The 22,677-nt window shown below is 53.5% G+C and overlaps 8 protein-coding genes across 8 annotated transcripts; 3 read left to right on the top strand and 5 right to left on the bottom strand.

Annotated features, from left to right (window-relative positions):
* Positions 1–217: 217 nt before the first annotated feature.
* Positions 218–1,627, top strand: CLUP02_17278 (uncharacterized protein; the record flags this gene model as incomplete). The annotated part of the gene is made up of 1 exon (XM_049296191.1): positions 218–1,627. One exon carries the CDS (start codon positions 218–220, stop codon positions 1,625–1,627), a length of 1,410 nt encoding a protein of 469 aa, XP_049137415.1.
* Positions 1,628–2,158: 531 nt separating this feature from the next.
* Positions 2,159–4,546, bottom strand: CLUP02_17279 (uncharacterized protein; the record flags this gene model as incomplete). Its single annotated transcript, XM_049296192.1, has 1 exon — positions 2,159–4,546. One exon carries the CDS (start codon positions 4,544–4,546, stop codon positions 2,159–2,161), a length of 2,388 nt encoding a protein of 795 aa, XP_049137416.1.
* Positions 4,547–4,883: 337 nt separating this feature from the next.
* Positions 4,884–6,680, top strand: CLUP02_17280 (uncharacterized protein; the record flags this gene model as incomplete). Its single annotated transcript, XM_049296193.1, has 9 exons — positions 4,884–4,948; positions 4,983–5,125; positions 5,328–5,567; positions 5,604–5,883; positions 6,010–6,039; positions 6,119–6,152; positions 6,215–6,338; positions 6,405–6,485; positions 6,580–6,680. 9 exons carry the CDS (start codon positions 4,884–4,886, stop codon positions 6,678–6,680), a joined length of 1,098 nt encoding a protein of 365 aa, XP_049137417.1.
* Positions 6,681–6,717: 37 nt separating this feature from the next.
* On the bottom strand, positions 6,718–7,743 carry CLUP02_17281 (eukaryotic ribosomal protein L18; the record flags this gene model as incomplete). The annotated part of the gene is made up of 4 exons (XM_049296194.1): positions 6,718–6,795; positions 6,858–7,222; positions 7,286–7,390; positions 7,740–7,743. The coding sequence occupies 4 exons, from the start codon at positions 7,741–7,743 to the stop codon at positions 6,718–6,720; spliced, it is 552 nt and encodes a 183-aa protein (XP_049137418.1).
* An 861-nt stretch (positions 7,744–8,604) lies between these two features.
* CLUP02_17282 (uncharacterized protein) lies at positions 8,605–9,964 on the bottom strand (the record flags this gene model as incomplete). The annotated part of the gene is made up of 5 exons (XM_049296195.1): positions 8,605–8,854; positions 8,901–9,037; positions 9,097–9,372; positions 9,471–9,821; positions 9,956–9,964. 5 exons carry the CDS (start codon positions 9,962–9,964, stop codon positions 8,605–8,607), a joined length of 1,023 nt encoding a protein of 340 aa, XP_049137419.1.
* Positions 9,965–12,796: 2,832 nt separating this feature from the next.
* On the bottom strand, positions 12,797–14,369 carry CLUP02_17283 (uncharacterized protein; the record flags this gene model as incomplete). Its single annotated transcript, XM_049296196.1, has 6 exons — positions 12,797–12,849; positions 12,911–12,984; positions 13,094–13,314; positions 13,366–13,465; positions 13,527–13,583; positions 14,050–14,369. The coding sequence occupies 6 exons, from the start codon at positions 14,367–14,369 to the stop codon at positions 12,797–12,799; spliced, it is 825 nt and encodes a 274-aa protein (XP_049137420.1).
* A 2,171-nt stretch (positions 14,370–16,540) lies between these two features.
* CLUP02_17284 (MBOAT family protein) lies at positions 16,541–18,985 on the top strand (the record flags this gene model as incomplete). The annotated part of the gene is made up of 7 exons (XM_049296197.1): positions 16,541–16,894; positions 16,943–18,074; positions 18,152–18,270; positions 18,323–18,419; positions 18,477–18,510; positions 18,580–18,763; positions 18,866–18,985. 7 exons carry the CDS (start codon positions 16,541–16,543, stop codon positions 18,983–18,985), a joined length of 2,040 nt encoding a protein of 679 aa, XP_049137421.1.
* Positions 18,986–19,353: 368 nt separating this feature from the next.
* Positions 19,354–22,617, bottom strand: CLUP02_17285 (uncharacterized protein; the record flags this gene model as incomplete). Its single annotated transcript, XM_049296198.1, has 5 exons — positions 19,354–20,377; positions 20,428–21,119; positions 21,183–21,393; positions 21,530–21,825; positions 22,504–22,617. The coding sequence occupies 5 exons, from the start codon at positions 22,615–22,617 to the stop codon at positions 19,354–19,356; spliced, it is 2,337 nt and encodes a 778-aa protein (XP_049137422.1).
* Positions 22,618–22,677: the final 60 nt, after the last annotated feature.

Raw genomic sequence — 22,677 nt, forward strand, 5'->3', positions numbered from 1 at the left:
ATTCTTGTCTGTGATAGATATCTTTAGAACTGTTCTCGCCCTTGGGAAACGTTATGTTGCCCAACACTCGAGCTAATACAAAGCCGCAGGTGGTAACTTAAGAGATGAATAAGGACCAGAAGTTGGCGTTGTCGACTCATCATCCAATGTGAAAGCGGGCTTCAAATTCTCAAAGACGAGCCACAAGTCATACTTTCATCCGCCATCAACTGCAACCATGTGTATCAAACATTTACAGTTCTACAACTGCCCAGCCAGCCCGCGTCCTAATGCCCCCAAGAGACGACACCGCGTCATAGCCAACATCCTCTGCTCGCACATCTTCCCCTGCCCGGCCCAGCAATGGGAGAATCGCACCAGCTTCTACTGCTACATGTGTCCCGGCTGCTCGGGCGAGACCCCCGCCGTGCCCCGGGTGACCCCCTCGCACGACGAGTGGCACCGCGACGACGTCCAGGATAACGCCTGGGCCCAGAGCTACATGACCGAGTACTCCCACTCCGTCCTACTCTGGATCCGGAGCAAGTTTCCTTCCAGCGATGTCACGAATGAGGAGATGAGCGAGTCGTGGTTCCGGGCCTTCTTCATGGAGCGCCGGTGCAAGGAGAACGACCACCGCGTCGGCGCTTGCTCCTGCGAGGCGAACGGCCCGCTGGCGTTCTACTACAACCCGGCCACGGCGGCCCGCAAGTACCTCACGGATATGGCCGGGGAAAAGGCTGAGTCGGATATGCGTATACAGAACCCTGCCATGCAGAACCTGTTCAGATTTCGACATACAGTGCTCTCTGGCTTCTGTCAAGCGCAGAAGCTCTACTTCAGGGGCGGGCTTTCTCACCAGCCTCTGTTTTCGAATTACCTTGTCAAGAGCCGTCGCAAGACGCTGGACGAGAATATCCGCGACCACATGCAGCTGGCGTCGGCCTTGGTCTTGCAGAACGCAGAGTATGGCGGCGGGTGGACTGACGCGCATACCCTAGAGGCCAGCGCCATGTCGAGGCGCGCCAACCTGGTCAAGTTCATGGCAGAAGTTCTCTTGCACGACAACGGTATCTCCAACAGCCGGTTCGGCCTCGCTGTGAAAGTGCTCTGCAGCATCATCATGCCCCTGGTGTTTCGCGGTCCATCGACCGTTCCGGGGCTGGAAAATCTCGCCGAGATTGCAAGCTCGACTGACAAGGCATCGTTGCCGCATAAACCCTTCATGTACTTTGTCCAGCTGATCCAGAAGTACTACCACGACCGCCGCCAAGAGTGGAACTCGGAAGTCATCGCCTACAAGGCGAGGCGGGCCCTGATCGATTCTGTAGCGGAGGACGTCGACGACTGGGAAGGACCGTCGCGTCTCGAGTGTCCCGTCTGCAACAAGAAGTACTACGATCACTCGCCGGGCGCCATGTTCAAGCCCTTTGATCATGGCGCCCGCGGTTGCCACCGCGGAGAGCCGATTGTGCGGATGAAGAAATGCAAGTGTTTTATTGGGAAACGATGCCTCTTCCAGAAGTTGACGGAGAGTACTCTGAGGAAGAAGGAACCGGCGTGTCCCAAGTGCAAGAAGCTGCTGCCGAAATCGGCCTTTCGGTTGATAGAGGCGACTGCGGGAGAGTTGCTTCTAGGGTCTGCCTGATGAGCTAGACTGCACTGGACTGGTCGATCTTGTGAGGGCTGTGTTTTGATTTCTTGATGGATTGGCCGATAGCCGGGGCATTATTGAAAGAATGGAGTAAGAGGAAATATATCTCGGGTGGATTCGAGTCTGTTCTCGAATGATCTCTTTATGAGCGGAGGAATGATGCTAAGGCTCCGTCAATCTATAGCTAGACTCATGGACTAAACACTGACTTATACCTTTCTCCTTTGGTACCTACGCACCAAATTCATAACTAAGTGTAAGATTCAGAGAGTAGAACTCAGAATATAGATACTATTTGTACGGATGCGCTGCCAGGTTCTCCTGATGAGCTATCATCGTCAGAAATGAGGAAATATCCAACGAGCTCTCAACAGTAACGGATGCCAGCATCCGTGTCTACATATTAAACTATGTATTATCTTTTACTGGTTTTCTGGGCAATATTCTTTGGTACGCCCATCGCAGACAGCGAGTTACAAGTATCGTGGCCTCAGTCCTTGCTCGTCGCAACCAACACTCTGCCCCTTAGACGATAGCCACAACCTGTTCCCAAACCCCCGACTTGATGAGCGCTGCGTTATCTGGGGCTGTCTGAAAAAGTAATGCTATAAGAATACAGCGGAATATGATCATATCGTCAGTTGTCTTTTCATTGGCCACATCTCCTCCATCACGATGCTGGAATCGCCGTTTCCGATAGGAGCTGTCGGCCCTGGATGAGGCCACCTTGTCCAACCTGTCTAACATCTGATGAGTATTCAACAGCTCCCACTTCTTGTTGTAATGAGCGCACGCAAGGTACTTCAGATCTTTATCGCGCGGCTTCATCTGTGCAGCCAAGGGTACCAAGATCTCATCAGAGTCTTCTTCTTGAGTCCCAGTGTTCTGGATTGAGCGGTTCTTGACATCAGAGCTCTTTTCTGGTTCCCAGTCGCTTCTTGTGCTCTCGAGAGTCTCCGGAGTGAGGCCAATGGAATTCATCAAGTCTTCGATCCATTCGAGCGTGTTAGAGAGGAGATGCCAGACAGTCTGGTCCAGTTCATCAGGAACTGGACTGGTTGAATCATCTTTCTTTGGTGCCTTCTCATTCGCTAGCGTCAACGCGAGAGTCGTGTTGCAAATGCGGATTGCGCGAGACTGAGTGGAGGATGTGTTATGGTTGGAGTTCAGGAACCAGCGATCCAGCAGTTGGAGTTGCAGATGAATGATGCGTCTCAAGTATGCCGCGACTGCTGGATGATATTTGGAAAACCAGGTTCGAAAGGTCTTGTCGTTGTGAAGCAGCTTCATGCATAGATGAAGTACAACCTTGAGGCCAACAGCTGGCTTCGTTGCGCCCACTCCCTGACACTGCAAGTGGTGGTAGATTGATCGTTTAGTCTCCTTGAAAACTGCCTCGAGGGTTTCACCTTTGACCCTTCCCAATTTATCCATCCCATCATTGACCCATTGAATGACGTTTTGGTCCCAGTCCGAGGTCTGAAGCGACACAGGCCAATCAGACATGTCGTCTCCTTTGACGCTTTCTCTTGTGACATTCGTCCAGAAGTGTCCATTCAAAGCGAGAAGCGTAAGAGGAGGCCTTTTGCTCAGCAAGTCCGTAGGGAATAACGTAGGCACATATCGTGGTGTGGAAGCTAGGAACAGCCCGACAATGGGCATGTATTGTTCGTGGGAGAGGCCTCCATAATCCAACATGAAGGCACCCTGTGCTCTGGAATGCATATCCTCCTTGGACAATTTGAGCATGTATCTTAATACCTCGACGCGGTGATGGCTGGTGCTCAGATTGATGACACTCAATGGGTCGTCGGGCCCGGTACTAAAAAGAGATTGCCGGTCGGCCTCTATGGATGCGCGTGAGTGGGATATGGCCACCTTGAGACGGGATAGGCTGTGGTACGACAAGAGCTTCTCTCTCTCCTCTTTCTTCTGAAGGGCGTCCTTACCCGCCCTGGTCTTGTCGTACAGCCACTGGAGCCCAAAGATACCGGGGATATTGCGGGAATCGTCTTGATCTTGCTGTCTTTTGCTGTACTGCGAATAGGCTCCGAGAACACCAAGTATTGGGTGTTGACGGAAGTCAAACTGAAATCCATAACCAAAGATCACAGGAAAATTTGACGATGGATCGGTGGGCCACTTCGCCCAACCCGGTGTTGTTGAAGCGGCTGTGACAATAACCCCAATCTGCGCGTACGCAGGAGCGGCCACGAGGTCGCTGGGTAGGTAGTCAGCAGTGACTTTCCGTCTACCCAAGTCGTCTCGAGGGTCTATTCTGTCCAGGCCGACTTTGTGGAAGAAGTCAATCCAGGTTGCAGCAGGCCTGTTCTCGGAATGAGCGGAAGTCTGCCTTGGGAGAAAATAGCGGAGGATCGTTATCAAAGCACTTTTCAACCCCTCAGAGTCCTTCTCGGTGTTTTTGTCGTCGGTGCTGTTTGGACACGCGATGTGCTTTTCTGGATCCGTGTGCCTGGTTCTTTCTTCGCAGATCTCGTCAATGCCGCTCCCAAAGTTGGTCTCGTCGATATCATTTTTGATGTTGTCGATGTCCGCCTGCACCCACTTCCTCAGGGTCTGCATACGGAAGATGGGAGTGATGACAGTATACTCGTATGTCCATTGGCGCCAGTTCCATTGTCTCGAACTCTCTTTTGACCACTTTTCTCCGATGGCAAGGCGATTTGTCGTTCTGCTCCCTTGTCCAGGTGCGATGATGGTCTGAACGATGGGAACCAGAGCGAACAAAAGCGCCACAGCACCAACGACGACAGTAAAGGCAAAGGTTACTGGGTCCCAATCATACTTCGCATCGTCGGCCTTTTGAGCTCCGTTCAGAATTTGAACCAGAGTTCGAAGTAGACAGTCAGTCGAGTTGCTGTCCTGGGGACAGGTGGAGGCTTCGGTGTCCATGGCAAAAGTATAGAAGAAGGAGGTGATTCGGGCATGACATGAACTAGAAGGCTGGATGGAAGAAGCCCGAGTCCTTAGATATAGAATTAGGAGTCCTCATCACGAAGGCCTTGCGTGAGACAAGATACCTAGCTGTACGGCCTCTCAAAAAGAGAAAAGAACACTATGTGATTAAACATGAGATTTCAGTAGCCACTCTATTGCATCAATATCTGTGACTTGTCGCGCAGCTGAAACTGTAGATTGGCTCACCTGGGAGATGATTGATGCAACCCATCCAGACACAACATGATCTCGAGATAACACTAAACCCGTTCTAATCTCGAATCTTATCGGTATGCTAGGGCAAGTCGGGTTGTCCGTATCAGAAATCTCAGCCTCACGCGCGAGATTCGCGGGCGAGTGCGAAGGTGCTGACAACTGTGCTCTCGCGGAGCCGAATTCCCTTCCGATATATGCAAGGAGTGCTACAAGAAGCCTCTTGGCGCATATGTATCTTGACCACGCCGGCTTCAGCTCTTCTTCAAAGAGCAATGCTTGAGTGCTGGCTCGAGACACCGTTTGCTTTTCTTCCTGCTGGTAGGAGCCTTTTACTTATCAGAGAGCTATTAGGGAGCAAGGCATGGTTTGCATTTCAAATACTAGCTAAAAAGCACCACTCGGTTATTAATTGCTGTTGGTATCCCTATCACAGGGTAGTTGGTTCGAACCGTGGGTTGACGAAGAGGTCAATTGATCTATATGAGCCACCTATAGTCCTCATGACGCTTCATACGCCCAGAGGCGCCTTTTGCCTCTCCCCTCAACACCCTCAAAGCAGAACAGAGATCCTCACGGGAACCATCATGCTACAGACGGCAATCCGGCTTTAGCGGGTGGAAACTATACAATTCCGCCGTATATGCAGGTCTGCCTGCCGGCAATGCATATGAATTGTTTCCAGCTGCTTCACCCGTCGGCCGTCGTCAAGAGATAGAGGTGGGATCAGTCTGTCTCTGCTATGACTCTGCCGATCATTACAGTAAGTGAGAACTGATCTAGGTCAGGATGGGTTCAGCTGAACCCGTTTCTGTCAATATTGACTCACTCCTGCATCTGGGGGCCGCGATACATGTTGCAAGCCATAACAGGGGCCACCTACAGACCATACTGACCATAATCGTAGCCCATTCAAGCTACTTGTACGGTCGGAACCTCATTTACGCCTCACGCAGAAGATGGAGAGAGTGGCCCCTCCTCACATCAACAGTGCACCTAAAACCAACAGGAAGTCTGCTCGAGTATGTTCGCCCCAAGTTTTGGCAGATTATCAAAATCAATCGGGCCAATGATACGCTGTAGAACAAACTGTAGGTCAAAAATCCTTCCCACTCTTCCCCATCATTGCAACCCAACAACTACTGCTGCCTTTGCCAATTTTTGTTTAGCGAGGTCTAGACTTACGGTATGCAAACGTCAAACAGGGTGAATACAAACAAGACATATTCAGCCTTGTGAGTAGTCATAGCGGTCAAACGAAGAGTTTGGCTGTTTCGAGGATCATTCTCGCGATGGCTTCATGTCATCGTGTAGATGGGACTGGCTACAGTCTAGAACGTGGGGTGAGGTAGAGTGCAATCGGAAAGGGTGAAAAGGGTGAAAAGGGTGGTTAAGAACTGGTGATGGCAGTTTGTCGTCGATTCGAGAGGCGGGGACAATAGTACTGTCCAGTACTTATCTGCGAGAAGGGGGCATACGTCCGTGGTAAAGCAGACTTCACCTCCGATATATAGGCTGCTCTTCTACGACCACAGTTGGTTTACAAACCGATATGGACGTGGTGGAAATCACATCTCGCACACAGCATCACACATGCGAGTCACAGAGAGGGGCAAGTCCAAGATGAAAGTGGTGAAAAAACCCAAGCCCAAGAGATGCCATTCGACGCCATTAAGAGAAGGTTTCGTAGTCGTCAATTCTTCTTTTTTGGATACCTAACCACGCCATACCATGCAAGAAAAAGTGTTCCCTGTAAAGCACGACAGGAAGCGCAGGGGATATCTCAACCCCACGCCACCCGTCTTGTGATAGCGTTGTTCTTGCTTCTGGTCCATACCTGCGCGACCAGGCCACGCACGACCGAACCCCAGAGTGAAAAAGAGCCAAGCAATGATGGAAAATACCACCAACGCTTAGACCTTGAAACCGCGGGACCTTCTGCGACCACGGGCCTTCTCGAACTTGCGGCCCTTGGACTCGACGTAGGGCTTCTGCAGAGGGTGTTAGTACTGTTCTCGTAGCATTTCCACTGGACCAGGCGACATGATCGTACCTTGTGCTTGTGGGGACCCATGCCGAAGTGCTTGACGGCCTCACGGGAGTTCTTGGGTCCGCGAAGGAGGAGGGTGTTGCCACCGGTGGGGGCGCGGAGGGCGAGCTGGTCGAGGGTGATGGCCTCGCCGCCGGCAGCGGTGATGCGAGCGCGGGCGGTGGCGGTGAAGCGCAGGGCAGCGACGGTCAGCTTGGGGACGGTCAGGAGACGGTTGTCGTCAGTGACGGTTCCGACGATGACGACGGTGCGCTTGTCCTCCTTGTCCAGGTTGCCGACGATGCGGGAGATGGAGACGGGAGGGCGGTTGATGCGCGACATGAAGAGACGGCGCAGGATGACCTTGTTGAAGTTGGAGTCGGTGCGACCTGCAAAAGGTTAGTCGATTTTCTTTCGTTCGTCGCGGGGTTCTTGGATCGAGGTCAACGTACGGGTCAAGAAGCGGTACAGCTTCACGAGAAGCTTGAGGTACACATTGTCGCTCTTGGGAGCCTTGCGGTGCGTGCTGCGCACGTGGTGGCGGTCGAGATCGATACCTATAAACGGGGGTGAAGAGCCCAATCGTCAGCCTTTTTATTCAAGCATGCTCTGAATGCAGGCGGGAAAAGTCCATCATCCGTCGACCACGATGCGATGAGCTCTGGTACGAATCTATTTCTCCCCGCAGAGCGCAGGAGTAGAGACGAAGGCATCATCATCTTGTGGTGAGGAGAGGATTCCTTTTCCTTTCGCCGCGCCAAGTTCGCAGAAGAGGCAACGGCAGATCCGATTCATCTCTCACCAGGTCCAAGTATTTCGACGAGGACAATCAGAGAGACACAAAAGGACCGCGCGTTGCACAATTCCACTCGCATGTAAAGGCTTGAATGGGAAATTCCTACGTACCCATTTTGTCGATAGACTCCCGAAGTTGGCGAATTGAGTCAAATGGGCGGCCGTGATGTTGTCGTCGTCGGTGTAAAAGAGAAACTTTCAAAAGATTTCCGCCGGGCCACACTAGAATTACGCTCTCCTCGCCAGGCGGAAAAATCGGGCTGTGTGGGCTTTAGGGCAACTGAAATCAACGTCGAGTGGATCAATGAATTTTCCGGTGGGTCCTTTTCTTCCAGAGGGGCGCTCCTGCTGAACGATGGACCTGCACGGACCCACCCTATGGAAAGTCTGCAGGGTCCCCTGCATTCTCGGTCAGTCTCGGTAAGACCTTTTTGTTTCGGTCAAGGTAATGTTGACCGAGGTACTACAGTGCATGTCGATATAACCAGAGAATTCCTTCACAAAGGGACGAATGACAAAGCGTTTAGAATAGCCCAGATACTCCCATTCTTAACCTCTAGCTGACGTAGTATAGGCATTTACCACCTCACCAGCATAAAAGGCACTCTTGTGAGCTCGATCCATGTTTTGTATTGAGCTAATGCTTGGTCTACCCATTTGGTTCTTTGTGCATCGATCCTTCTGGGAAAGCGGTGCCCATTTTCACGTTTCCATGATGCCATGCAGGAAAGTCGCATGACGTCCTCGCCTCTCTTGGAGTCTTGTTGTAATACATTATCAAAACACTGGTGATTGAAATGCCAGGTTGGAAAGGAACAACCCGGGGAGAGGCAGTCTCTCTGCCTCGATGTGACTGTTATGCCAGCCACCGTCTAATAAAGGCATTCCGTTGACCCTGGTGATCGTTGGAATCCTCATACCGAAGGTCCCCTTGACGAGCCCAATCGGATGTAAGTAATGTGAGCTACATCTCATCTCAGAGAGCAGCCTCGCCGTCACCATCAGGCCTGAGAGAGACCAAGAAGTCGCGTGACAGCTCAAAACTGAGCCAGCTGGATGCCATGCTCGGCGCAACCTTGAGAAGATTAGGGACGATGCCCTTGTACAGGCCCTTGACGCCCTCCTGAGTAACGATGACCCGGATAGCGTCAGTGATGCCCTTGTACTGGTAGCCCATGCCCGTCATGGTGTTAATCTGGAATCTTCGGCGAAGAACGTCGCTACATCTGTTAGCAAGACGAATGATAACTCATGTCAGCCATGTCGACTCACAAGGGATAGGTGCAGGTCTGAGCGACAGCTCCAGAGATGGCACCAGCAAGCAGCTTCCTGACGGCGCTGGGGTTCTTGTCGCCCTCGGGGGTTAGATACTTGCGTACATACTCGTAGACCATGAAGTTGAGGCCGACCTGTTTCGTCAAGTTAGAGTCTAGGACCAATTTCATCTCAAGACAGGGGAACCACGTACATAGGGGGCAACACCAGCGACAGTGGGGATGATGCCACGGTACAGGGCAGAGATACCGCCCTCCGTCTTGTACATGGTGCCCATGACAGTCCACATGCCCGGGAGCTTCTCGGCCCTAGGGCCTAGCTCTGCAAAGGAAGCAGTCTGGATAGACAGTCGAGTGCGAACAATGTCGAGAGGATATGTGCAGAAGACGGAAGTGATACCAGCGATACCACCACACGTCAGACGGGCGAGAGGAGAGAGGTCTGCGCCGGGAGAAGACTCAAAGAAGTTCTGTGAGTTGTGCCGCGTTAGCCTTGGTTCTTTGCAGCGGCTCATGTGAGCCACACTTCCGACCCAGCACAAGGTGGTCAACGGCGCGTGGTACTCACCCGCTTGTAAAAGTTGTAACTGCCGAACTGAACAGCAGAGTACGGCACAATGCGCACACAATTGGTGCCATTGCCAGCCATGAAGCCTCTCCAGCCTTCTTCCCTCCACATCTTGGCCAGACCTTGGCCTACAGACAGCTTGTAGGCATCGCGTCCTACGCTCTGGACCTGGAACAGGATCTTGAGACGCTCGAGGGGGGAGACGACGGTTCGAGAGACGGCACCAGCAACACCGCCAGCGCAGAAGGCGGCAATGACGGGCTGGGAAAAGGTATCGCGAAACCAGAGGTACTTGACCGGTTCCGGAGTTGGGCCCGGAGCAGCAGCAGGAACCGCCGCATCATTGAGAGACTGCCAGTGTAGACTGGATGTCAGCAAACCTTTGACTTGCTGCAGACGAAACTTGGTAGATGGCCGGGCAGAGTGATGTAGCAGGGCAGGAAGGATGCTTGCAAATGCAGCAGCTGAGAACGGGTAGCACTTACAGGCGACATGACTTCAGACTCTGGTCAAGGAGCAGTGCGGATGGATGTGTGCGTGTTATTGCAAGCGCAAAACTCGTGATTGACGACCACACTGCTGAGCCTCCGAAGCCACCTGATTGCTATGACTGTGCTTGCATTTAAGGCTGTTGAGGGCGGGAGGCGGAAGGATCTCGTGGTACTCGCTGAGGTTTGCGACTTTCCGGAGGAACGAGAAGGAGCGCCGAGAGTAAAAAGTATGCTTGGGGGGGAAAAGAATGACCCAAAAAGTCCAAAGAAAAAAAGATTCAGAGATTCTAAGAGGAGAATGGTAACGACGACGAAGGCATAATCGAGCGGACAGTAGATGGAGAGGAGAAGGATTCGAGCATCAAAGGTGACTCGTGGCCGCGAGCTGGTGCGGCTGGGCGGTGGTCGTGGGTATCGCGGGTTTTTCTGGTTGCTGGGTTTGGACGAGGGTATTTCGCATGTGCCGCGGCTAAGCTGACAATGACAAGAAGGTATGGCAGGGGTAGGGCGCTTCGATTCGGTTGACGAGGGTAAACGAGTGCTCGACGAATTGATGATTTGGCACGAAGCAGACGAGGATCGTTTCGAGGGATGCGCGAGCAAGAAACCCTTTGGTCGGGACGGGCAGAGGTTGAGGTCGAGTATTAACAGAGTCGGTTCGGTCGACGGGGACAGGAAAGAATAGCGACGAGACGGACGGTGAGGGGGGCCGGCGTAATTGACAAAAGGCGCGCAATGTGTAGGAGCAGAGCCTCGACAAGCTTGGAGCTTTTGCGCCGAGACCTTTGGTCGTTGGTCTTTGGATGCGGTGACAGGTCGTCGAGGGGCGAGGTGTGAGGAAGAGCTGGAGGTCGCGAGGAACGAATTAGCTGGTTGTGAAGGGGCGGACGCAGTGACCAGATCCCAACGACGCAGATCGAATTTCAGCTCCCTCCCAGGCGGATGGTGGAAAGTGACTGCTTGGGACCTCGACGAAGTACTTGGGGTACTTGCGATGATGTAACTGGCTCCAAATTCGAGGGCTACAGGGCAGTTGACAGCACTTCAATCAGCCCAAGGCGGACAGTCTCTAGGGGACCCCGCGGGCCACAGCGGCCGTGGCTCACCCGCCGGCTCTGGGCACGGAAAGTGTCCGTTGGTCACCACAGCTGAGGAACCTCGGAATGTGTACATCTCGCCCGGTACCTCTACCTGTCCCTCTTGAGGCGGCTGCTTCTTGTAACCTGAAGACTGGAAACCAACCACGGCGTACCCTTTATCCGCTGATACCACCCGTTAACAATCAAACCGGAAAATGATGTCAGCTGCCGGAACAGCTCAATTTCAGTTGGTAACTTCCTCTCTTCTTGAAATCACAATCTTGCTTCCGCTGAGTGGATGGAGGGCTCTCCGGCCTTGTTGCTCTCCTCGCTTTGAACTCCACTCCCATGACGACAATCTGGGGGAAAATGGGGTAGCCAGCTTCCGTAAGTGAAAGGACTACGGTACAGGCTCGCAAGAACACATGACCACATTGAGAATATTGGTATCCGGGAACTCATGATATCTCATCTCGCACTCACAGTGATAGAACAGGTATAGCCACATCCCATCGGCACAGTTCAGCCAGGATTTCGTGTTGCTGCAATTCTCACCAAGGTTGCCAAACACTGTTCAACACCGCCAATCCTGCCTGGGCAAACTATCTCAAGCGACTACCGCCAATCCCAAGACCCAGGTCCGGCAGTGCCTCCATTTTCTCCCCTCATCCATCTCGGCGGCGTCCGGGTCACATCAGCGCGAGTTTGCCGAGAAACCCTCCCTTCGGCACCCCGACCCTCCGGATCCTCCCTATCAACACCCAACTACCTGCCTTAGTCTTCGGAGATCACCCCGCCCTCCTCCAGCTTTCCCCGCATTGCATCACGGAACGTTCTATTTGCTGTGTTGACGTTTAGCAAGCAAATAACAAGCAGCTCGCTATCGCAAAGCAACCTGAGGTGTGTACTACCTAGGTACATGGGTGATCAAAATAGGCAGCTGGGTTTGGGTAGTAGCAATTCGGTTTTCTCAGATTGCTTTATACAATACTCCGTATGCCTTTAGCCAATGGTTTGGTAACCCTTACCTAAAGTCACAGGGTATGTTGCCTACCTTCCGCTTCAATGTCTTTCTGTGGATGATTTCAACCAGTTGCGTTTCCACACCTTTTACAAACTTCAAAGCCCCCAACAGGCAGAGACGGCAGGCTATATCTATACAAACTGTTTCAATAACGCAGGAATTGCTTTAGCACCAATGGTGGACTGCTTCACTAGGCGTTGCTCTAGAGGGAATTTTCCCTGACCAACGTATGTGTTTGGTTGCTACACGATCCAAAACAGATCAGGGTCATGGCTGGATTATCACCAAATCAAAACCCAGTCAACTCTGAGCTCAATTGTATCAGAGAGCTTCAAATTAAGCCATCGGGCCACATCTGGAGGCTGCTGTAAAAAACCTACATGTCAATTTCTAACTACTAGGGGGTAATGCTTTCAAAAGACCGCCTCGCCAATAATTTCGCGCCGTTTCGCGTTCGTTTCCGTAACGTATGTCCCGCCGATATCGAGTCTGGATAGGTATGTCTGGTGACTCAGATGCTGCCAACATCGGACAGCCCGGGGTGTCGTGTGCTGAACTCGAAGAAGCCGGACCGGTCGCATCGAGACTAAATATCTCCCAGAAGGTGAGGACACTTTACAGATCCAGGATTCAGATGGTGTGTGAGAGAGAGAGGAGAACCGGGTGAGAAATCAGAAAAACTTTTGGCACAGCCGCGCACAGCCCGACAAGGGAAATTGCCAGGTATACTTATCACTCCGCAGCAACGTCCAGGTCGTCATGGGCAGGGGGAGGGCTGTCCAGTGCTGTTGTCGAGTGTTAGCTTACGATGCAGCCCAACGCACACCTAGTCGCCGGTTTACGTACCCTTTCTATCGTCACCGTTGGTACCGTTCTCACGGGGTTCCCGGTCTTCGCGGTCTTCCTTGGCGTCTCGATCACTTCTGACCAGTCAGGATCACTAGTTCAAATTCGGCATTTCTGAGGGGCCCTTGGCCCAGGGGGGGTTCTTTGGGAGAGTTCTTGAAAGATCTAGGAGAGTCAACACACCGTCGGTCAGGGCTGCGGGAACGGTCGCGGGTGTCGCGTCTGTCGCCACGGTCATAGTCGCGGTCGCGGTCCCGGCGGTCGTCCTTTCTGGGAGAGTAGTCGCGGGTGCTGCGACGAGGAGAAGGCGAGCGGCCACGACGGGGAGAGGAGCGGCGAGGAGCGCGCTCACGGTCACGGCCAGAGTCGAAGCGCCATGAGGCGGAAGGAGGGGTGCGAGCCCACTGTAGCGTATCAGCAAACGTCCCTCAAAGCTGCGTCTCGTACCGCCTTACCTCAATCTTCAGGATGTCGTCGCGACCGATGCGCTTGTTGTGCATCTCATGATAAGCATCGTCAGCATCGCGACGGTCCTCGTACTCGACAAAGGCAAACCTGGCATGGTGTCAGTCTTTATTCGGATCTGTGCGGATACGCGAGAGGAGAGTGAACCCACAGTCTGCTGGATGCCGAGCGAGGAGCAGGGATGTCGCATCGGACAAGGTGTCCATAGCTATATTCGAGTCAGAACGTCAGCACGTAGATACATACATGAGATTGTCCGTTTGTTCCGATATAGACCAAACGTCGGCCGTCGTCGGCGCAGCAAAAGGAGGCTGTATTGTGTTCGGTGCGCCACGGAGCGTTGGCAGGCCACAGCGGCGCGGACAACGGGCGGTGGGTTGGGAGGAGGCAGCCCAAGCGAACGAGGACAGGACGTATCGACGGGGAAACGGAGGGCGAGGACGAGGACGGAAACGTAGGACGGGCGAGGGAGGCATCTTTGGGTTGATGCATGAGGCTGGGAGCAGCGAATGCGAGAGCGGGAGGACGGGCGGAGGACGAATACGGAGGCGTGGGCGGGGAGCAGCGAGGGAAGGAGAGATGATCGGAAATCTCGGAAGGCTCTCGCGTGCCGGGAGGAAAACAGGACGGACGGAGGCATCGACGTGGGAGTTTCTGATATTCAGTTGACATACCGTTCGAATTCGTAGGCGAGGTCTCGGGCGCGAGTGCCGTGGCTGAAGCCAGTCACGTACAAGGTGGTGCCACCGCGCGACATGATGTTGGTGATGCTGACTTTTTGGCTGAAAGAAACTGAAAGAAATGTGAGGGTAGAGAAGAGAGAAGTGTGTGTCTCGCGATGGAGATTGAAACGAAGAACGGGGTTCTGATGGAGCAGAGCCTCGCGATGGAGGAGAAGGTGGAAGAAGATGCGCGTTGGTGGTTTGGTGATGAGAGTGGTCGGAGGAGGAGGAGGAGAGGAAGTGAGAGGTCGCTCGGATCGGCCCTGGCGCATCAAAAAGATTTTGGCGTACGGAGTACGGAGTGCCTGACGGAAACGAGCTTGGAGGTACGTACCGGTGGAGCAGGGCCACCTCAAAACGACGTGGAAGGACGTCAGTTGCTCTGTTGGCACCGCGCTCGGAGTTGGAAAAGCTTACGTAAAGTAGTCCGCATCAAGTGTTTGGCGGGTGTTTTGTACGGAACAGTCACCGCTGGGGCCTCCTGCCTCCCATTCATTGCTCCAGGTACCTTAGTCAGTGACAGTCTGTCGCTGTGTGGCTCCTTCCAGAAGGCCAGGGGAGGTCGAAACGCGATGCGCTGGCAGGTGCCTCCCGCCCACTGCGACACTGTTTCAGCAAGCACCCACAGCACCTCAGAAGCAATGGAAGGTAAGGGACGAAGTACCTACCTTGCTTAAGCTAACCAGAAACAGAGAGGTCAGGTACACCCGGCCCCTTCGGGTGCGAGTGATGTCATTGCACACCAGGACAGGAAATCTATTTTGCAAACATTCCAAGGTGACCAAGGTGACCCAACACGCTCACCGAGAATTGCCGAAGCTCCTGCCTACCACCAAAGGTTTATAGCAGTTCGAGAATTGAACGTAACAAGACATCTACAGAGTACATCGATGTTTACCATCCTCTGGCCAAAAAAACTAGACAACGCACCGACGGGGCAACTCGGCCTGTGCCCGGACGCGAGTATGTTTCTGTCTCTCCGCTTCCGGCCACACGATGCGACAGCTTCTCGTTAGAGAACTGCCAATGAGAAGACAGAGTACATACCACTTTCTACTTTAGATCATGGACAACGTATATATGCCTTCTCCTCGGATGCGACATGCCCTTCAAGGAGACACTTCTCCCAGCTGCTCACTCAATCTTTACTACTCAACTATTCCACCTGCACAAATACGTCAAAGGCCGAACAAGAAGACCGCGACTTCTTCTCCGGCATCTACCTAGCCAAACACGACAATCGAGGCAACAACCAGAGACATTCGGGGTAGACCAGTGTCTTACCTTGGCATACAATCATCTACCAGTAGTCTCCCCTTTTCACGTGTTATGCGATACTGTACGGAGTACGGGGATCCTATTCACCAAAACCCCCTTGATCGGGCTTATTATTCGTCAAACGAACAAATCATCAACTGGGGTCGCCTGTGCTCTGGATGGCGAGGACCACCATTTCATTCCGTCTTTTCCCACGCGCTGCATCTGTTATCTTATTTTTATACTTTACCTGACTTCATCGGAGTCCACATGCACCACCCACATGATGTCGCCTCCTACTGTAGGTTCCCGGCTCCCCGTCCTGGGCGGGATAAGCGGGATTGATAGACTATAGCTCCCCAACGGAAACCTCGCAATCTTAGGGCTTGTTTCTTCCTCATCGTACCATCCGTGAGCCGCAAAGCTGTGGTGTCACGTCGGCAATGACTGCAAGGAAACTCACCGGGAACCTCGGCCGACCTTGAGCCTCCTGCCAACGCCTTTGTCCTACAATCTCAGATCATCTCTGTCTCTCTCGCATCCGTGTCAGCCATGGAGTAGTAGCTCGGCAGAGGCGTCTACGATCCGCCACGACTGACATCTGAGTCCGGTAGGCCCGTAGAATCCATTACTTGGCGGGGAGCTGGTCTTATATCATTGCCCGCCAATTCGTCTCAGTTCTCTACTCGTCTTCGTGTTTCATCCTTTCTCAGTTTACTACCATCTGTTGTGCTTGCTTGGCACCCATTTTCCATCAAACCGCTTTTGGGGAAACAGTTCGTACTCTCGTACTCGCGCCGAGTCATTATCAAACCTCCTCTGTACCCGTATCGTCCAACACTCGGACTCGCATCCCAGTCGCGCGAGTCGACTGGCTTCCGGGTTCTTGGGTCCTCGGCTGTGTCGTTACATCGACTTTGGACCGTGACGCCGTCAACTCATATACACAATCATCTCTCATATTTTCATCTTGAAATTTCCAGCAAAGAATTGACGGTTGTCGCCAACTTTTGCCAATTCATTTGAGTTTGAGCTTCTGCTTGATACTCTCCAGACGACATCGCCTTGAAGCGCATCACCGCACGGCGCTTATTTCGTCTCAAGTGAGCCAGATTCTTTGCATGATCTGGCAGTAGTATCCTCTGGGATACCGACCGTGCAAAGACACACACCAAAGAACGGCCAAATGACAACCTCATTGGCCGCGTCCCGGGAGCCCCGTTCACTCCGGGATGCATTACGGGCTACGGGCCGGGCAGCATCGGCGACGCCTTCCGAGAGCCCAAGCGAAGAGGATTACGATGACCCGAAGTTGTCAGCGAGGCCGCGCAAAGGACGAGCACCGGTTCGTCCCGGCGCATCACCTCTCAAGAACTCTTCCAACCGTGAGAGGAAGCTCTCACTAGACGGATCGACGCTATCAGAAACCTCGAGCATCGACGATGAGCCCCTCCGCGATGGATCCGGTCGTCTCAAGACATACGTGTTGTCCCCGGATGACCGCGAGTTGCGGGATGTTCTCAAACGGGGTCTAGAGAGGGTAGGTCGCTCACACAAACCATGTAATGACCAACTAACACAATGACAGGAAAAAGACCCAAGGAGACCACGCCGAGCCGGCAAGTTCAGCGACCTCGTCTTCACACGGCAATTTTCCACGTTTGACCGGCAAAACGTAAACACGGCCAACAGCCCCTTTCACGGCTTCTATACGCTCTTTTGGCTGGCCGTCGCGCTGTTCGTCACCAGGATTGCCGCTACAAACTGGCGGGCGACGGGGAACCCCTTGGGCACAAACGAGATTATGAAGACCATGTTCCGCCGCGACGTCGTCGTGCTCCTTGCCTCCGACGGCGTCCTGTGCGCCATCACGGGCGTCAGCTGGGTATTGCAGCGGTTGGTCTTTGCCGGCTACATTGACTGGGACAGGTCAGGCTGGATTATCCAGAACGTAAGTGAACACCATACCTTGAAAGCAGACAGGATTCTCACAGTCCACCAGATCTGGCAGTCGGCCTTCATCGGCGGCGTCATAGGCCTCACGCTGATCCGCGACTGGCCCTGGACGCACACCGTCTTCTTCGTCCTGCACGGCATCGTCATGCTCATGAAGCAGCACTCGTACGCCTTCTACAACGGCTACCTCTCGTCCGCCTACAAGAAGCGCAAGTACCTCCTCTCCAAGCTCAAGAAGCTGGAGCACGTCGCGCCCACCGAGTTCCCCTCCTCCACCACCCCCTCGGCCTCGACCGTCTCCGTCTCCCACCTCGCCAACCCGCCCTCCGCGGCCGAGATGCACGGGCGAAGGCAGTCCATCGCCCAGGCGCAGGCGCAGGCGCAGGCTCAGTCCCAATCGCATGCAAAGGATGGCAGCGGCGGCGACGAGCAGCACCAGCTGACGGATCTGGACCGCATCGCCCGTGCCATCGAGTCCGGACAGCCCCTCGACGCAGACCAGGTCCGGGTCTTTGAGCGCATCATCCGGTGGGAGATTGACGGCATCACGGACGAGCTCCGGGGTCAGGCGACGAGCGTTGTCCGGGCGTACCCCAATAACCTCTCGCTCGCGAACCACTACGAGTACATTGTTCTCCCGACCGTAGTGTACGAGCTCGAGTACCCGCGTTCCGAGTCGATTGACTGGTACTACGTTGCCGAGAAGACGGCGGCCACGTTTGGCATCATTCTCGTCATGATTATGGTGTCACAGGCTTTTATCTGTAAGTCCTCGTGTCTTTTTGAACACTTCGGTGTTCTCTCATCATGCTGTCGACTCCGTTACTAACACGCCCGTCAGACCCCGTAGCCATGCAAACCATTGCCATGAAGGAGGCGGGCATGCCTCTGGCCGAGCGCTTCCGCTACTTCCCCTGGATGCTCAGTGATCTCATCTTCCCCTTTATGATGGAGTACATGGTGAGTCAAGACCATGTCCCCCACAGAGACGAGAACTAACGACAAACGCAAGATGGCATGGTACCTCATCTGGGAAACCGTCCTCAACACCCTCGCAGAACTCACCTACTTTGCCGACAGAAGCTTCTACGACGCGTGGTGGAACAGCGGTCCGTCTGCCCTCCCCCCTTTGCTCGAAACTCCTAAACTTACTGACGTGACAACAGTCTCATGGGATCAATTCGCCCGCGACTGGAACCGGTAAGCATCGCCGTCTACCCCATCCAAAAGATTACACAAAGACGAATGAATGCTAACGCAACCCAACAGCCCCGTCCACAACTTCCTCCTCCGACACGTCTACCACAGCTCAATCTCCTCCATGAAAGTGAATCGCCACACGGCGACCCTCATCACCTTCTTCCTCTCCGCCTGCGTCCACGAGCTCGTCATGTGGTGTCTGTTCAAGAAGCTGAGGGGCTACCTCCTGTTCCTGCAAATGTGTCAGCTGCCGGTACGTCGGCCCTCGATATGTTTTCCCTATTTTCCACATCGTTGCCAGTTACTTGATCATGTTTACATGTCTGGAAATGACATGGGTGCTGACTGCGTATAGCTTGTCCAACTAAGCCGGACGAGGTGGATGAGGGATCGCAAGGTGCTGGGGAACGTCATCTTTTGGTTTGGCATCTTTACGGGGCCGAGTCTGCTGTGTAGCCTGTACCTTATACTGTGATGTTACGTGTAAACAAGTTGCCGCGAGGCTGGTGATCTGTACAATGACAAAACACTACTTTGGAGTCCAAATAGGAGTGCGTCTGAAACGATTGCACGAATACACGGATGGTCACTGTTTGATGATCAAGGAAGCCAAACCTTACCGCGTGTACGTCTTAAGAATACATGCACAAGACATGAGAAGTCACATTTGGCCCAATTCTACAAAAGTCTGTGGTATTCGTAATGGATTCATTCAACTAAAAACAAACAATCAAAGCCTCGCCGCAGTTTTGGCCTTTTTCTATCCTCATAGACAAGAAACATCGAGCGTGGGAGAAAGAGAGAGAAGGAGAGAACAAGTTTCGTTCGTCAAGACGCATCGTTTCACAGTCCCTGCTTCTCTGCCGTGGCCATGAGAGAACCGATAAAGGTGGTCACCAGGCGACTGCGAATCTGGCAAATATCCTCGGGCACCAGCCAAATGGTGGCGCCCATCTTTCTCGCAATGGAAATGCTGAGCTTGGCGTTGAGGTAGGCGTCGTCGTCCGTGTGGCCGGGGGTGACGAGGTCGTAGTCGACGTAGCTGCTCTTCATACCGCTGAGCACGTCCAGCAAAAACACACCGGTGCCGATGGAGGGATCCTTGAAGGATCGGATGGCAGATGACTTGCCGCCCTTGCGAGACATGTCATTGGCCCATTTGACCATCTCCGAGTCCGTGATCTCCTTCTTGCCAAGACGCTGCGCCAGTGTTGACAGAGTGACGGTAATGTCTCTGCGCATTAATTGCCACACCAAGCCAAGAGTCAAGGTCCGTTGACCGTCGGTGATGTCTGCACCCTGTACGCCCACAAGCGAGAAACGGTTCTGCTTGCCGAGCTCGATCGCGTAGTTTGTGTTCTCAACCGCCTTGAACCGCAACATCTCTCCGCCGTGCGCCGGTGGCTTGTTCACATGACGCCAGTTGACGGATCCCTTGATAACCTTGTCGTACGCCTGCAGAAGCACCGTGCCGTCGCGCAAATCGTCAAAGAAGGATTGCACAGCAGGCTGCACATCCAAACTGTTGAGCCACAGAGTAAATACGCGGGCTTCTCTCTCTCCTTCGGCATCAAAGTCTTCAACCTCGAGCTTCTCCTCCTCGGTGATGGGGTCGAGCGCGGGGTGGGTGTTGAACAGGTTGGCAACGAAAGCCAAGTTCAGCTTGGGGTTACCAGCGACCAGAGATGACGGGGTAAGGAACTTGCGGCAGCCCATGTTGTCGGCGGTTTGCAGAATTTCCTCGGCGCGCTGATGAAGGTCTCGTGTTTGAAGAGGGGCTCTCGTCGCGCCATATTCGGAGCCGATCTGTGCCAAGAGTACAGTGTAGTTCTCGCCGTCCTTAATATCACTAGAGAAGTTGTTCACCCTGCGCAAGTTAGCATGCTTCTAGCATTGATTTCATGGCTCAGTGTTTACCGTCTGTTCCAGCCAGCGGCCTTGAGGTGGTAGTTGAACCATCTGAGAAGAATCTGTTCGGGGGGAAGTCTCAGGAACTGCTCGAGGGTCTCGTCGTCCTCCAACAAGCGGTAGAGTTCGGGGTGCAGCTTAATGTCAATCTTGCTCAAAAGACCACGGCGGATGATTTGCCAAATCAGACCGAGAATCAAGTGCTCTCTGCCCTCAATGATATCACCACTGCCAATGTTGACAACGGACAGACCGATACCCTTGGACGACTCAATGACGATGTTGTTGTTCTCCGTCATCTGGAAAGCGTTGAGCTGCTTCTTGTTCTTGGGTCGGTTCAGAACACGCTCGTCAATGGTGTCGGCGACACTGTCGTTGATGAGCTTGGCCAAGACCAAACCATCCTTGCACTCGTCAAACATTTCAAAGGTGTCAGTAGGGAAGGGAAGACGGCTTCCAATATCTGCGTCACCGGCCAAGACGGCGTTGATGTGACGGGTGAACTCGGTGCGCTCATCTTCGTTGATGGTATGGGTGACGTTGGCATTGGAGCCCTGGACGTGAATCTTGCCGATGCTCGACTTTGAAGAGTGACCCATGCCTCCGGTTGCTTGCGCGACAATGGATGCGCCGGTACCACCACCGGGACCGGTCGACATGCGTTTCTGAGCAGGAGAGGACTCGCGGAGCTTCGCAATGAGCTGTAGGTGTGTTGTTAGCATTACTTGGAGGGCGATGGATAGCAGGAATTCATTCAAACATACGGCAACATAGTCCTCGAGCTCGACTCTGCGGGAGGAGTCAAGGTCGACCTCCTTCAGAGCCTGTCGTACGACATCGTAGGGCTGGCGCTCGCTCTGCTGGGTGGCCTTGATGGCAGTGGCCTCGTCAACGTAGCCCTTTTCGTCAATGTCGAGCTTGCGGAATGCGTCGCTGAGACCAAAGATTTCGTTTTGCGGGAATTGAGGATACTTCCTGTGGGTGAATGCTTGGTTAGTGACGGCAGACGAGACGTAGAGGTTAGAGCAAAGCAGAGCCCCTGAGCAATGCTGGCGGGAGTGAATCACTCGCAGCGGTGCGGGGCAGGGAATGCGATTGAGTGTGTGCGCACCTCTGAAGCTTGAGAACGTTCATGGTTGTGGTCGTCTCTGGGCGTGTCGCGGGAAAGGAGACGAACGATTGAGGGAGACGGCAGGTTGAGGGTAGCGAGGCCGCTGGTGAGGCTGGTGGACGGTGGAGAGAAGAGGATGACGGGAGTCCCTCTGGGTAATGCGCTCGGCGCGGAGGAGCAGGTTGGAAGCACTTGACTTGATCAGGGACCAAGCGGGAGTGGCAGATGCGCAGGAAGCTCCGGAACGCACGGACGTTGACGGAGGTTGGTCCTTTGTATCCGTAGGCGCAGTACCTCTACTACGTAGGTCCTGCTATCTAAATTCCTTGGTGTGTAGGGTATTCGAGGTGTTGGATTTGGCTTAAGCAGTCGTGGTTTGTTTATGTTGTCGGTGTTGTATTTCGAGAAAAAAGTGTATGTAACAAACAAGTTGAATAAACCAGAGGGAGGAGGGTGATGATGTCGATGGTCAACCGGGGCTAAGCAAGGTTGTACTTGTTGGTACCCAGGTCAAGAAATCAAGCAGGTTACAGGCCCAGGAGAGGGTTGTTCAGGTAATGGAAGTAGGCACAAGGTAAGCAGGTACTGTAAGTATGGTACCCGTACGACCAAGGTATAGGTACTGTGCAAGGTAAAATAGGTATGCTCGCAATGGGGGCTGGCTGTGCAAAATGCTGTGCTGCGTTAAGCCGTGACGAGGTACGAAATGCGCGTGTTAAGGCGGAAAGGTGACTTTGTGAGCGTGTGAGGTACTTCGAAGAAGGGGGAAGAGGGGGCAATGGGGGCCGGATGGAATGTGCGAGACTTACGTAGGTAGGTACCATTTTTCTCCCAGTTCGATGGCGGGGGCGGGGAGGGGCCATTGATGTAATTGTACAGCCATCGCCTCGATTACCTAAGACACCTCTTGCTCTCGACTTTGGCTGCCTTAGATTGCAATTGCGACACTTGACTCTGCCTCTACCTTACCTTACGGAGTACACTAGGTACCCAACGCGACGCTGGTGAAGCGAAGCAATGTTCAGCACGTGGTCTAGCAGAGCCTGGACTATTGCCTTGCCGTACCCGTGGACATTGCCAAACCTCATCTTCGAAGAGTGAGGCAAGCCGCTCAAGCAGAGTGATGGACCCATAGGTACCCAATAGCC

Source organism: Colletotrichum lupini, chromosome 10 (genome assembly GCF_023278565.1).
Source record: "Colletotrichum lupini chromosome 10, complete sequence".
In the NCBI taxonomy this organism is placed as follows: domain Eukaryota; kingdom Fungi; phylum Ascomycota; class Sordariomycetes; order Glomerellales; family Glomerellaceae; genus Colletotrichum; species Colletotrichum lupini.